This window comes from Fusarium keratoplasticum, chromosome 3 (genome assembly GCF_025433545.1).
Source record: "Fusarium keratoplasticum isolate Fu6.1 chromosome 3, whole genome shotgun sequence".
NCBI classification, from domain to species: Eukaryota; Fungi; Ascomycota; class Sordariomycetes; order Hypocreales; family Nectriaceae; genus Fusarium; species Fusarium keratoplasticum.
In genome coordinates, this window is record NC_070531.1 from 3,095,348 (window position 1) to 3,111,789 (window position 16,442).

At 33.3% G+C, this 16,442-nt stretch overlaps 2 protein-coding genes across 2 annotated transcripts; both read right to left on the reverse strand.

Moving 5' to 3' along the window:
• Positions 1-122: 122 nt before the first annotated feature.
• NCS57_00430000 (HET domain-containing protein) lies at positions 123-1,739 on the reverse strand (the record flags this gene model as incomplete). The annotated part of the gene is made up of 1 exon (XM_053054265.1): positions 123-1,739. One exon carries the CDS (start codon positions 1,737-1,739, stop codon positions 123-125), a length of 1,617 nt encoding a protein of 538 aa, XP_052916425.1.
• A 446-nt stretch (positions 1,740-2,185) lies between these two features.
• On the reverse strand, positions 2,186-2,878 carry NCS57_00430100 (DJ-1 protein-PfpI domain-containing protein; the record flags this gene model as incomplete). Its single annotated transcript, XM_053054266.1, has 1 exon — positions 2,186-2,878. One exon carries the CDS (start codon positions 2,876-2,878, stop codon positions 2,186-2,188), a length of 693 nt encoding a protein of 230 aa, XP_052916426.1.
• Positions 2,879-16,442: the final 13,564 nt, after the last annotated feature.

Below are 16,442 nucleotides of genomic sequence, written 5' to 3' on the forward strand. Positions count from 1 at the left end.
TAACTAAATTAACTTGTGGCTGGAGACGTGAGAGGTATACTCCGTAGTCTAGTAGTGCACCAGTGTCCTTCTCAGGCTGACCCCTGATATCTCAGACGAAGGAGGTGATAATGACATTGTCGCTAGTCTAGCGGCACCCTCGATACCTTGACTTTGAAGTGAGGCCCAAAACAAATTCTTCGGTCATTGACACGCTCGACTTGGAAATAAACCCGGAACTTCTTCCCACCATGCCAAACCAGGATCGACTTTTGGCCCAGCTTGACTCCATGGCGTCTAAGCACCCCTTCCACAACTTCAGCTGGATAGTCAAGAGCTTCGGCGAAAACAAACAGATCTTGCATAAGCCCATCCATGCCCTCCTCGGACGAGTTGAGGATGGTTCCTTGGAATTCCCACTCGTTGTTCGACTTGTGCCAAAAGCACACGAGCATTTCGCCGCTCATCCCCGAAGGCCTGACGCAGCCCCAACGTCGCACCGTGCTGTCGGGACTGAAGAAGAAGGAGTCTTCTACATCCCAATGCTTCTGCGGTATTCCATGCACGCCCAGTCTCGGGACGTCAGATGGAAACTCGACGGCGACAGCAACGTGGCGGAAGATGGAGACCAAGCTTCCAGAGGTCAGCTGCTCGGGTGGTAACCTTGTGAGCAGAGTAAAAGACTTGGATTTGATTGGATAAGAACTGGTGATTCCGAGGCTCAGGTCCATTCTTCCCGACTTGGCCGCTCTCATAAAAATGTTTGGTCCAGCCTTGCGCATGGGGATGAGGATAGGTCGGTTTTGCTCATCCTTGTTAGTGCATTGGAGTGAAAGGGAATAGCGGATAGCGCCATCCTTGTACTCCGAGACCCAGTGAGGTCCTTGCATATGAATTCCCTTGTTGGTGATGGCCATTTCGTATTCATTGACCAATGGGTCTGTTCTCAGTGTAAGGTTCGAACACCAAGTAAAGTCCTCCGGTCCCTCAGCAAGGAAACTGAGATAAGGGCGTCCATCCCAGCTACCGCGCCAAGTCCAAGCAAAGATGCTCAAATCGTTGGTGGTCCTGATAATCTCCTCTTGCAGTCGTGTAAACGCCTTGCGCCCCTCCCCATAGAGCATAGGCATGTTGATGTTGAAGATTCCCAGGAGACAATAGGCCAGGTCTTCATCCCGGGTAGTCTTCCTCTTAGCAGCCCAAGAGAACCGCTTTGCAACGCATGCCGAAGAAAGCGGAACTTTGTGACTCAATATGCCGGCGTCGATGTTGGTTACTGTCGAGAGTTGCTTGAGGAGGCTCATCTTGTCGCCAGCATTCTTCCAAGATCGATCAAAGAACTGGATGGTTTTGGGCGCAATGAGCTCTTGCAAGGTCCAACCGCGACTGAACCACCGACAGTCTTTCAGGTTCCCATCTTGCAAATCTGACAGATAGGCGTAGCAAACCTTGGCTTGCTGGTACCACTGGTACATCGAGTTTATCGCCTCGGTCAGCTCGGCGCTGCTCGACTTGTCGATGCAGCATGTATCGATCCATACATATTCGATGCCATCGCCTATCGCAAGTCTACATGTGTTTTGAATCTTCTTGTAGCCTTTCTTATCCTTGGCGATCGGGGACTTGCAGTCCTCAAAGGTGACCTCTTCGCCATCTTCCCAGGTGTGCGAGAGGATTGCGTAGGAAGGAATGTTGCGGTAGAACTCTTTGAACCGAATTTTGCCATCTTTTGTGAACTTCTTGGCAGAAATCAACCTCATTGTGAAGGCACGATTGGTATCGATAGGTGTGGAAGATGTCAGCGATGAAAGATGAGGGGTTTTCTGCAATTTTGGGCATGTCAGATTACAGACAAGGAGCCAGACACCTATTTGGTTTAGTCATTTGAAAGTGCGTTCGTTTACAAAGATATTCATCAGTATGCCCAATTCCAAATTTTTCATGATAAATATCAAACTTAATAAATTCAAAGCGTACTGGCAAACGAATGCCAGCGGATGTCGTGGCTGTGAGAAAGAGTAATTGGGTTTAAAAATGCACAGAGATAATTATGGGCCCGATCCCTTGGTTGTGGATGGAGCGATATCGAATCCTGACTCAAGTACATGCATTTAGATTCATGACATGGTTGAGATATAGCGTCTCTCAATACTGCAACCGTTTCAGGCCCTCAAAACTCGCTACTTAATCTCACTCACCATTAGCCTTATCCCTCAATGCCAAAAGGATCAATGGTTGGATCCTCATGTCTCTGGTACTCCATCCAAACAGCAATGTCCTGCGCAATCTTTTCTCCATAGACCTCCTTAACAAACCCAAACATGAGATCAATTCCCGAGCACACCCCCGAAGACGTCCATATGTTTCCATCGACTACCCATCGAGCGCTTGGAACCCATTCGACTTGGGGGCGCCAAGCAGGAATCACCTTCCAGGCTCCTTTGAACGTCGTGGCTTTCTTGCCATCCAAAAGCCCGGACAGCGAGGTGATTCCAGACCCTGTGCACACGGTCACAAGGTACTTCAGTCCAGGGTACTGCTTTTGGATGAACTTGACGATTGGATTCACGACTGACGGGTTGGGCTGCCCGACATTGTTGGGGTCCGGATCAAAGCACCCCATACCGCCGGGGATGATGAGAACGTCAAGCTGTTGAGCCGTCTCAAAAGTGTGGGTAGGTGTTATAAGCTGGGAAGTGGTGAATGGGGGCATTCCCATCTTGTCCGGCCAGGTCTTGGGGAAGGTTGACGTAGGTTTCAGGCTCTCAGAGATGACTGACAGGGAAACACCCTCGACGTGGGTGGTGAGGACATTGAGAACGTCGATTGGGCCACAGACATCGATGAGTTGGAAGCCCTCATAGAGGACAACTCCGTATTTTTTGGGCGATTGTGCCATGACTGTAGAGAGTGTGGGTGTTTTAGAAAGAGAATATCGATGCGAAGCGTCGCTGCTTTTGTGGAGGGTAGCTTAGGCTCACCTTAGGTATAGCTTAGCCGGTCCTTACCCCGGCTTAGGTGCCCCTACCTAAAGATCTAAAAGTACCTTCTATATAAGTATAGGTATCTGAAACTATAACCCTCTAACCCTAATTAAGCGCGTAGTTATTAACCTAGAGGTATAAGCAGAGGGGTCTAAGAGGGTCTTATCTTATCTAGTAGGTGGGATAGCTATATTACTTAGAATATTTATCTTAGATTTATTTATATTCTCTATAAGATAGCCCTATTGCTTATTATTTCTTATATTAACTCTTAGCTTAAATCTATTTATTATATTTTATTTAATTTTTTTTAAGCCTTTTATTTCTTTCTTTATATATTATAACATATATAATAAGTATATATACTAAACAAGTATATATACTACTTTTCCTATACCTATAAGATAGAAGCTATAATAAAAATATTATAAATTATTTAATTAATTAAAACTACTTATTATATTCTTCCCTAGATATCTTAATTATTACTTAATATATTCTTATATTATAACTAGGCTTACCATAGATATTATAATACTAAACCTCTAGTCGCGCTGACCTTCCTTAATTACTATATCTTAATAATTTCGCTATTACCTATATATTAATATTTATTTAATTAATTACTTACCTTCTTTCCTCTATTATTATTATCCCTCTTCTCTATAATCTAGTCCTTTTTGCCCTCTAGCGCTAGCTTAGTATTTTATTTATCTATTTAAGGTCTTTAATCTTAGCCTTAAGTAAGGTAACGTACTTGATAAGCGAGCCGGTCAGACAAGTGAGCCGGTTAAAAATCCCTCAACCTATAATATCACCATTTGATTAATTAATTCTTAACTACCTAAGATACCTTAATTAAATAATGAGGCTAGAATCCTTCTAGCCCTTTAAGCCTATTAAAATTAGCTAAAACTTAGCCTTCGACGCGCTATAAGGATCTATTAAGTTTATTATAGTATACTCTATGACTGATATACTGGTATCTAAGCCCGAGCCGATATTGTCCCTAAATCATATAAGCTATCTAATCTAGAGGAAAAGATCCTTATTTATTTTATTCTCGACCTAGATTCGCGAGGATTTCCCCCTTGGCTTCGTGGTATAAAAGAAATAGCTAATTAATTACTTACTGACTGGGACGCACTACCCGTTAGTACGCATTAGGCTTATAACTTCGTTAGGTGATACCTAGACCTTAAGACGTGTTTTTTTTTAGAAATATGACTACTAGAGAGCTAAGTGTAAAGATCTAATTATTATCCGCGATTAGTTTTAGCTTATAGCGAATATAATCGCGAAGTATAGCATCTAATTAGATAATATCTATAACTTTAATAAGACTAGCTTCCTTATAGGTATAATTATAAGCGGAATAGTTATCACGGGCTTAGAAAGGCATTTAAAGCTAAAATTAATATAGCCTAGAAACTAGGAATAGATTATAGTTATTTAAGCGATTAATGCAGAAGGCTAGTTAATCTCGCTGTTTATTATTAGTTTAGGCTAATATTACCTTGCTAATTAGTACTAAGAAAATAACCTCCCGGGCGATTAGGCTATTATAATGACTTAAAATAGCTAGATTAATAATAAGATAGGTCTCGAGTGGCTTAAGTACTTTGACCGGCATATAACTAATTAATTAATTAGTACCTATTATCTCTTAATCCTTAATAGCTATGAAAGTTATTACTTTATTAAATTTAAGAGATATTATAATAATAATAAGATTATCTGGCTTTATATACTACTTTATTTATCTTATTTACTCTAGCCTCTTAATATTAGGTACTTTAGTATATTAAAGCGAGCTTATAGTCGAGAAATAGAGTATCTAATTAGATACTCTATAACCTATATTTTAAAGACTGAGTTCTTTTTAGCCTTCTATGTAATATATAAGGCTACTATAATAAAAAAAAATATCAAGGTATTATTTAAAGGGGCTAGGCTTATTCCTCTTAATCTAGAAAGTATAGTCTCGAAGCTTAATATATAGCTATAGACTCTAATGCCCGCCGGGGAGGAAGCTAAGCCCTTAACCCCTTAGGTTTTAAAGACTCTAAAGATTATACTTAAGGCTAGATCTCAGTCGGAATACCTCGAGAGATAAATCTAAAGGTATTATAATAGCTCCCTAGAGTTAATTCTAAGAGCTCTAAAGTCTTTTATAAAGGGTATAATAATAATAATATATAAGAATATATTATTAAGGGCTAAGGTTAAAGACCTTCGAGAAGTAAATAAGATACTAAGCCGGCGCTGGAGGGCAAAAAGGACTTAGCTATAGAAAAGAGGGGTTATAATAGTAGAGGAAAGAAGGTAAGTAATTAATTAAATAGATACTAATGTATAGGTAGTGGCTAAATCGTCGAGGAGTAGTGGTTAAGGGAGGTTAGCGCGACTAGGTATTTGGCGTTATAGTATTTATAGTAAGCCTGGGTATAATATAAGGACCTATTAGGTAGTAATTAAGATATCTAGGGAAGAGTATAGTAAGTAATTTTAATTAATTAAATAGTTTATAGTATTTTTATTATAATCTCTAGCTTTAAGGTTAGGATTTTTAACTAGCTTGCTTATTTAACTAGCTCGCTTATTAAGTATATTAAGCTTATATATAATTATTTTTATTCTCTTAGAAGAAGACTATATAGCTTTTAAAATTAATTCTAAGGAGCTATTTTTATATATTATAACTTATCTCTCGAGGTAATCTAACTAAGATTAAGCCTTAAGTATAATCTTTGGGGTCTTTAAGACCTAAGGTATTAAGGGTTTAATTACCTCCTTAGGTGGTATTAAAGTCTATAGCTATATATTAAGCTTTAAGATAATACTTTTTAGGTTAAGAGGAATAAAATTAGCTCCTCTAAAGGCTAATTTAATATTTCTTTTTATTATAATAGCCTAAAATATAATATAGAAGGCTAAAAAGAACTTAGTTTTTAAAATGTAAGTTATAAAGTATTTAATTAAATACTTAATTTCTTAATTATAAGTATTCTTAAGTATATTAAAGTACTTAATATTAAGGGGCTAAAGTAAATAAAATAAATAAAGTAATATATAAAATATAATAATATTATTATCTTAGTAATATCTTTTAAAATTAATAAAATAATAACTTTTATAATTATTAAGAATTAAGAGATAATAAATATTAATTAATATACTTAATAAGCAAGCATTATAAATAAGTAAGTATTATACTTTTCTTAATCTTTTCTTAAGAAATCGCAATAAAAATACTAAAAACTATTTAATTAATTAAAACTATTTATTATATTCTTCCCTAGACGTCTTAATTATTACCTAATAAGTCCTTATATTATGCCTAGGCTTACCGCAAATACTATAGCGCCGAATACCCGGTCTAACTAACCTTCCTTGATTACTACTCCTTGACGATTTAGCTATTACCTATGTATCTATATCTATTTAATTAATTGCTTACCTCTCCTTTTCTACCGTTATAACCCCTCTTTTCTATAATCTAATCCTTTTTGCCCTTTAGCGCCGGCTTAATATCTTATTTACCTCTCGAAGGTCTCTAACCTTAGCTATTAATAAGGTAACCTAATATATAATAGCCTTTATCCCCTTTATAAGAGATTATAGAGCCTCTAAGATTAACTCCGGCGAGTTACTTTAATGCCTTCTAATCTACCTTTCGAGGTATTTAGACTAAGATCTAGCCTTAATTATAGTCTTTGGGGTCCTTAAAGCCTAAGGGGTTAATAATTTAGTTACCTCTTAAACCGGCGTTAGAGTCTATAGCTATATATTAAGCTTTAAGACTATAGCTTCTAGGTTAAGGGGAATAAGGCTAGCTCCTTTAAAAGCCCCCTTAATATTTCTTTCCATTATAATAGCCTTATATACTATATAGAAAGCTAGGAAGAACTTAGTCTTTAAAATATAGGTTATAAAGTATTTAATTAGATATTTTATTTCTTAACTATAAGCTTGCTTTAATACGCTAAAGTACCTAATATTAAGGGGCTAAAGTAGATAAAATAAATAAGGTAGTATATAAAGCTAGATAATCTTCTTTTCCTTATAATATCTCTTAAATTTAATAAATTAGTGATTTTTATAGCTATTAAGGATTAAGAGATAATAGGAACTAATTAATTAATTAGTTATATATCGGTTAAAGTACTTAAGCTACTTAAGACTAGTCTTATTATTAGTCTAGCTATTTTAGGTCATCGCAATAGCCTAATCGCCCGGGAGGTTATTTTCTTAGTACTAGTTAGTAAGGTAATATTAGCCCGCACTAATAATAAATAGCTAGATTACCTAGCCTTCTATATTAATCGCTTAAATAACTATAATCTATTCCTAGTTTCTAGGCTATATTAATTTTGGCTTTAAATGCCTTTTTGTACTTATAATAACTATTCTGCTTATAATTATGCCTATAAGAAAGCTAATCTTATTAAAATTATAGATATTATTTAATTAGATATTATACTTTATAATTATACTTACTATAAGCTAAAACTAATTATAGATAATAATTAGATCTTTATATTTAGCTCTCTAGTAGTTATATTTACGGAAAAAATATATCTTAAGGTCTAGGTATCACTTAATAAAGTTATAAGCCTAATGCGTGCTAACTAGTGGCGCGTCGCGGTCGATAAGTAATTAATTAGCTATATCTTTAATACTATATAGCCGGGGGGGAAATCCTCGCGAATCTAGGTTAAGAATAAAGTAAATAAGGATCTCTTTTTCTAGATTAGATAATTTGCGTGAATTTAGGATAGTATTAAGTCGAGCTTAAATGCTATTCTATCGCTAATATAGCCTATGCTTAGAGACCCGGTAGGTCCCTATAGCGCGTCGGATACTTAGCTTAGGGTTATTTTAAAGGGCCTAAAGGGCAAGAAGGGTTCTAGCCTTAATATTTGAGTCTGATATATTTAGTGGTTAGGAATTAATTAATTATATAGAAAGTTAGATATAAGAGGGAAAAGTGCGATGCTTGCTTATCTGCGATGCTCGCTTATTAAGTATGTTATAGGCAGTTAATATAATATATTATATTAGTTAAAATCTATAAATAAAAAGATATAAAAAACTTAACTAATACTAACTAGGCTAACCCTATGCCCTACTAATCTTATGCTACTACTATATTAGCTAGGCTTTATATTAGCTCTTTTAAGGTTAGTATATATAATAGCCGATATAGAGCCCAGCTGATATAGTAGTAGTATAAGGTTAGTAGGCGTAGGGCTAGCCTAGGTCCTTATTAGTTTATTTTTTTATATCTTTCTATTTATAGACTCTGACCTATATACTATCCCATATTAGCCGCTGCTCTTATTAACTAACCCCGTATTAGTCGCTATATGTATTAACCTTTTAATTTCGCTAATAATATAAGATATAATATTATTATATAACTTATTTAGTATTTTCTAAAAGAATTTATTTATCTTAAGTAAGTTATAAGCGATTAGTATTAAATATGAGAGTAATTAATTAAGATAAATAATAATCTTAAAATAAAGAATAGATTAGTTATTAATTTAACTCTCTTTTATTATCTTTATCCTTTCTTATTTTTATTATATTTAATAAGATAAGGCTATAATATAAGACCTACTAAACCTATAACTAATTTATAATATTACTTTAATTCTTATAATATACTCTTATAATAATCTAGGTAAAGATATATATAATATAAGGCTATATTCTTAAAAGATAAGATATATAATAGTAGGTATAATTAAAAGAGACTTTATTATATTTATTCTTTTATTTAAGGAGTAATAAGAATTAATCTCTTATACCTATAATTAGTTTATTAATCCCATAGGTAATAGGCTATTACCTAATACTTATTATAATATAGGGTTTATATTAACTATAGTTATTTATAATACTTATAATCCTTACCTTTATTAATTCCTATCCTTATTCTAATATATATATACCTCTTATATAATAAATCTTATTTATATACCTAATTACCTTAGGCACTTAGACCTACTTACTAAGCGAATAGATATATAGATTATATAGTTTTTTTAAGAGGGCCTAAGATTAAAACTTAGTAATTAGGTGGGATAATACTTTACTCTTATATAATTTTGCAGTAATTATAATATTTTGCTAGGTTAACTCCTAACCCTATTAATTATACTTTACTATAAATGCCTTAATTTAATATAAATTAATAAGATAATTATATTAAGAGAACCCTATAAGCTCTAAATATCTATTAATCTAGCTTTTATTCCCTTATGATATATTATTATAGATTTATAGCTATCTAGGGTAATTATATTATAAAATCTCTAATATTAATAAGTAACTATAACCCAAACTCGCTACTCCTTAATATATTTTATTTACTTAAAGTTATTATATATAGTAATAATTATTAGCTATTATCTTCTCGAGGTTACTTCTCTAGTAGCTATATCTAATTATCTCTTTATAATACATAAAACCATTTAATAAGAGCTATAAAGCCTAAGCTAGCATAGAGCTTCTAATTATCTTCTAATACCTTTAGACTAGCTTAACTTTAGGTCTAAGCTTAGCTCTTTAATAATAGAATTTAATATAATTTAATATTACTATAATCTACTCTAATAATATTAATCTAAATATTATAGTAAGGCTAGCTCTATAGCTTAATAAATATCTAGGTTTTTTTTAATTAGCGCAATTATTAATATAGGTATAATACTACTACTCTAGGTAATTTACTATATACCTTAATAAAACTTACCTAATTAGGTAATTATAAGAATATAAGCTAATCCCTACTTATTAGCGCCTAGCCTACTAATTATATCCCCTTTATATATAAAAAAGATACCTTCTCTTTATATACTTTAATTTCTCTTATTTTCCTATTTAAACTAATCCTTAATTTTAGATATTACGCCTTAACTATATCTCTCGTTAGAAAAGTTACTATTATTACTAGTACCGCCCATAGTATTAGCGCTAATATTACCTTAAAGCTTAGATAAGAGAGAGCTTAGATTAGTCTTTATTTACTTATCTATTAGGTATAACTAACCTTAGCTTCTAAGTAGCTATTACTTATACTATTAACTCTTTAACCCTAAAGGCTATAGCTCTAATATCTTAACTCTCTAAGCTAGGTACCTCGGCGATTACTATTTAGGCTAATCTCGCCTAGGAGTTAGCTCTAGGTAAGATTATTATATAAACTCTATCTAGGTTTAGCATTAACTATATTAATATCCTTATAAATAACGCCGGCGTTATAGATATTTACCCCATCGAGGAGGTCACTCTAGAAATATATAATAATATCTTCGCTATTAATACGCGCGCTACCTTCTTTATAACCTAGGCCATCCTACTAAATATCTCCAAGGGGGGTAAGATTATCTATATATTATTAATTAATATAAGGATAGGAATACTTAGCATAGCGGTCTATGTGGTAAATAAGGTTACCCTCGAGGCTTTTATTTAAGTTATAGCTATTAAGTTTAGGCCTAAGTATAGGGTTATTATTAATATAATAAACCTAAGTCTTATAGCTATAGATATATATCTCTTTGCCCCTAGTATACTTTAGGATATTATATATAAGATAATTAAGAATATACCTACTAGAAGATAAATAAGGACTCTAAAGGATATTATAAATATCATTAGGTTTCTAGCTAATAAGAAATTAAGATAAATAAATAGGAATATAATTATAGCTAATAGTAGTTTAATAATAATATAATTAGATATATAGCTTTAAAATATATTAATAATTATAACTTATTATTTCTAAAAAAAATCAAGGTATATAATTAAAACCTATTACTATTAAGATGCTATTGCCTCTTTAGTATCTGGTATATCCTAGATCCTAAACACTTCTAGCTAATTAAGCGCTAATATAATAAAAAAAATATCTATAATAACTAGAAATAAGAGCTCTCCTAGAGGTCCTATGCTTTTTAAGGCATAATAAAATATACTAATAGGTATAAGAGTAATAAAATTTATTACTATACTTAGCTTTAACTCTATTACTAAGTAAGTATATTATTAGACTGCCTCTAAGGCTAATAGGTAAGGAAGCTTAAGTTTATTTATTAGTAAGAGGGGTAATAAGGTTTATTTATCTTATAGCTAGCTTTTAATATAGGCTATATTAATATATATAGATATAGAGGTTTAGGACTAAAGGAGTTCTTATAGCCGGGATAAATATACTAAGGCGGTATTATAATTAAAGATCTTAAGTGCTTAACTAAGACTATTAAATTAGATTTACCGGCCAAGGAGCTATCTAATTAATACTAAAGAGGCGGCCTTTAAGCTATTAGAAATAATTAATATAGTTACCGCTCTAGGGTTAATTTATTCTTAGTTATATCTCTAAGCTTAGAGCTCTTAGTATAAAGTTTTTACCTTTGCGATAATATTAATTACCTACTTAGGCTATTAATTATATTTACCTAGGACCTCTTTAGTTAGCCTAGGGAGACTTAAAGTTATATCATAGAGTTTATTTATATAGGTTTTATAGGAGGCTTAAAAGGGCACTAACTTCTAGATATCTTTTTCTAAGAAGATTTAGTATTATTTCGTAAGGGCAGTATATATCTTTAAGCTATATTAATTCACTTAAATTAACCTTCTATAGATTAATTTTTAGGCTTAATTCTTATAAGTATTAATCTATAAGACCTAAATATAGAAATAATTCTATTATCTTAGCTATAATTAGGGCTATAATTTCTAGTAATAAGGCCTAAGCCTAGATTATACTCTAACTTAACTAACTTTTCTATTATATATTATTAATTATATTAGCCCTATTTTACCTAAGGGCTAGATAATTAACTCACGGGGTATATACTTAGAATTATAACTAAGAGGATTAAATTAATAAAAACTAAGCTCTAATATATATCTAAGCTCGATAATATAAGTCGCATACTCTATCCATAGAGCTATATACTCTATTATTATAGTTTTATATTAGAATTCCTAATACTAAGATATCCTATAAGGAGAGACCTATAAGCTATATAACTAGCAGAGGTAATATTACCCTATAATCTAATAATTATAATTAACTTCTATTAGTGCGCCTAGGTATAGCTAGCAAGGAAATAATTAAATAATATCTAGCTATTAAAAGCTACTAAGCTAAGTTTAGATATATAGCTAAGGCTTAGGGTATTATATATCTATAATAACTAAGAACTAAAAGGGGCTCTTTATAAAGCTAATTATTAGCCGCGAGTAATACTATAATTAATTATCCTTAAGGGTATCTTATATCCGCTATAAGAATACTTAGACTTGAGGCACCTCTAGTAAAATAAAACGCCTCGGTCTAGGTATAATTAATATTAGAGCTAGATATATAGCATAGGTTTAAATAATAAGCATAAGGCGCGCCTCCCATACTATTAATTATATTTTACTTAATATCTTTAGTAGGTTTAGTAATATCTACTTATTAGCGCTTAACCTATAACTAAATATACTTAGATATTAGGAGTTCTACTTATATATTCTAAGCTAGACTTAGCTTATTAATATAATTTAAAATTAAAGTTATAATTAATATTATAATTATAAAGCTTAGATAAAATAATAACGTACTTGATAAGCAAGCGCCGCAGTCATGTAAGCGCCGCACTTTTTTTAACCCCCTCTATAGTTATCGCGATAAAAACACCATAAACCATGTAATCAATTAAAACTACTCACTATACTCTTCCCCAGACGTCTCAATCACTACCTGACAGGTCCTTGCATTATGGCCGGGCTTACCGCAGACACCACAACGCCGAATACCTGGTCGCGCTGACCTTCCTTGACCACCACTCCTCGACGATTCCGCCACCACCTGCGCATCTATATCCATTTGATCAATTGCTTGCCTTCCTTCCTCTACCGTCATTACTCCTCTTTTCTGCAGTCTAGTCCTTTTTTGCCCTCCGGCGCCGGCTTAGTATCTCATTTGCCTGTCGAAGGTCTTGGACCTCTGCCCTCATGAGAGCCATCTCATGCATAACTGCCTTTGTTCCCTTCGCAAGAGACTTTAATGCTTCAAGAATTGACTCTGGAGAGCTACTTTGATGCCTTCTAATCCGTCTTTCAAGGTATTCAGACTGAGATTGGGCCTCAAGCACAGTCTTTGGGGTCTTTGAAGCCCAAGGGTCGATGGTTCAGCTGCCTCCTCAACCGGCGTTGGCGTCCGCAGCTGAACATCAAGCTTTGAGACCACAGTTTCTGGGTCAAGAGGAATAAGGCCAGCTCCTTTAAAAAGCCCCCCCTGATATTTGTTTCCGTCATAGTGGCCTCGTGTGCTGCGTGGAAGGCCGGAAAGAACTCGGTCTTTGAAACGTGGGTTATAGAGCATCTGATCAATCGCTCTATTTCTCGACCATAAGCTTGCTTTTTAGCACGCTAAAGCACCCGACGTCAAGGGGCTGGAGTAGATGAGAGGAATGAGGTGGCATACAAAGCCGGATGATCTTATTCTCCTCACAATATCTCTCGAATTCGATAGAGTGGTGACTTTCGTGGCCATCAAGGATCAGAAGACGATAGCGACTATTTGATCGTTTGGCTGTGCATCGGTTAAAGTGTTTTAGCCACTCTAGACCGGTCTCATTATCGGTCCAGCCATTTTGGGTCGTCGCAATAGCCCAATCGCCCGGGAGGTTGCTTTCTCGGTACCAGTTGGCGAGGTGATATTGGCCCGCACCGATGATAAACGGCTGGATCGCCCAGCCTTCCGCATTAATCGCTTGAATGACCGTAATCCATTCCCGGTTTCCAGGCTGCACTGATTTTGGCTTTGAACGCCTTTCTGCACCTGTGACAACCATTCCGCTTGCAATCATGCCCATAAGAAAGCCAGTCTCATCAAAGTTATAGATATCATCTGATCGGATGCCGTACTTCGCGATTGTATTCGCCACAAGCCGAAACCAATCGCGGATAATGGTTGGATCTTCGCACTTGGCTCTCTGGTAATCGTATTTACGAAAGAAACGCGTCTTAAGGTCTGGGTGCCGCTTCACGAAGTTATGAGCCCAACGCGTGCCAACTGGTGGCGCGTCGCGGTCGGCAAGCAATTGATCAGCCATTTCTTTCACACCACGTAGCCGTGGGGGAAATCCTCGCGAATCTAGATCGAGAATAAAGTGAATAAGGATCTGTTCCTCTAGATCAGATAGCCGACGTGATTTCTGGATGGTATCGCGTCGAGACTGGATGCCTTGCTGGCGGCGACGTAGTCGTCGCTCATCGACTATATAGGTGCTTGCGGCGCGTCGGATGCTTAGTTTTGGGTTATTTTGAAGGGCCTGAAGGGCAAGAAGGGTTCTAGCTTCAATAGTAATAGCTGGCATATTAGGTTGTTGAGAATCGATTGATCAAATGAAAAGTTAGGTATAAGGTAGAAAAGTGCGGCGCTTACATGACTGCGGCGCTTGCTTATCAAGTACGTTATCTCCCTTATTATATATAATATAGCTTTAATTATATATCGCGATTATATACTCTTATTAATAGATTTAGTAATTACCTAGTAGTTTTAGTAATCGCCTAAACTTAGCTAATCGCTTTAAATTAGATCCTTTATTAATTCCTCCCTAGTAATTAATAAAATTCCTATAAGTAGCTTATATTATTAGCCTCAGTAAGTAATTTTCTTTTTTACTTATAACTAATAGCGACTAATAGCGACTAAAAGTAATATATAGAGTTTCCTTATCCCTTACTAAAGTAATCTATTAGGGAGAGGTATCTTATTCCCTCTATTAGAAATTATAAATATAAGGTAACTAAGGCGGTAGTAAGGTATAAAAGAAAAAGGAATATTCTATAAGAGATTATACCTATATATAAATTATAATTCCCCTATTATACTTTTAGGATAAATTAAGTAATTAATATCTTCTTATTTTAATACGCTTTATCTATAATAATAGCTATTAAATATGCTATTCTTATCTATAAATAATTTACTCCTAGCTCTATAGCGCTTATAACTATAAAATTCCTCGTCTAGTCTTAATTATAATTAGATAAATAGATTTTATTTCGCCTAGAGAAAAGTCCCTATAGGGTTAAGGGCAATAAGGGTTACTATTATAAAACTCCTAGGATTATTTAGCTACTAAAAGATTAATTATGCCTCCTTATTAGTAGAGGGAATAATTAAATAATAAATAATTATATAGGTAGAAACCCCTATACTTATATAATATACTATATCACGCTTGCTTAATAAGTAGCTATTACTAGAAAAATATATTATAATAAAGCTAGGATATACTTTTAGGCTTTATATATTATAGACTAAATATTAGGGTAAGATATAAGTTAAATTACCCTTAGGTCTTTATTTATAATATATAAGGACTAATTAATATTTTAAGACTTAGTAATAGATTTAATTAATTAGTGCAGTAATTAGCCTTTATATAGCTAATAATAACTAGCTATATATTATATCTATCTAAGGACTAAAAATATTAGTATATTTATAAAATTATAAGTATTATTTTACTCTTATCTATTTCCTAAAGCTTTAGGTTTCTAGCTTTCTTTTATAAACTAAGTAGCTATTAATATATTAGCTTATAAAGCTAAGTAATTAAGGAATATATATATATTAGCGAATAGGCATAAATATTTAGGTTATTTAAGTCCCTCCTTATATTAACTAGAAAAATATAAACCTCTTCCTTAGATTATCTAAGCCCCCTTATAAATAGCGCTAAAGTAGCTACCTTAAGAAAATAGGCTATATTCTTATTATTCTAAGCCCTAAGCTCCTTAAATTTCTTATTCTTAGCCTAGCGATTTATTAGCTACTTAAAATAGGTTTTAATTACATTAATAAATCCAACCTCGGCTATAATTTTCTTAAACTTATTAGTTTATTTATAGGGCTAGCCTAATTTAGCTACTACTTCGCGCAAAAATTTATACTATTTCAAAAGGGCATAATCTTTAGTAAGAGTATTATTATTAGATATTAAGAAACTATTAACCTTTAGTAATTTAATATAGCTACCCAGGGCGAGATTTATAATTAAGTTAGGGCTAATATATTAGGAATATAGGGCTTATAATAGAGCTTATTAAAAGATCTTACTTAGATAATTAATCTAGTTTTAAATACTAAAGTTTATTATTTTACTATAAATATAATTAAATAGCTTAAAATAATTCTAATTTTTATTAATATTATTAATAATAAATTAGATATTTAAGGAGATACTAAATAGTTATTAATTATCGCAATAACTATAATTACATATTATATTTATAAGCTTAGCTAAATAGGAGATAGATTAATACTAATAATCTAGGTTATATAGTATTAATTAGAAGTCTTAGGCTCTATAACTACTCTTTTTACCTTAGCCTTAGGATACTTATCTCTAAAATTAATTACTTAAATACCTATACTAATACCTAAGTTAAGAA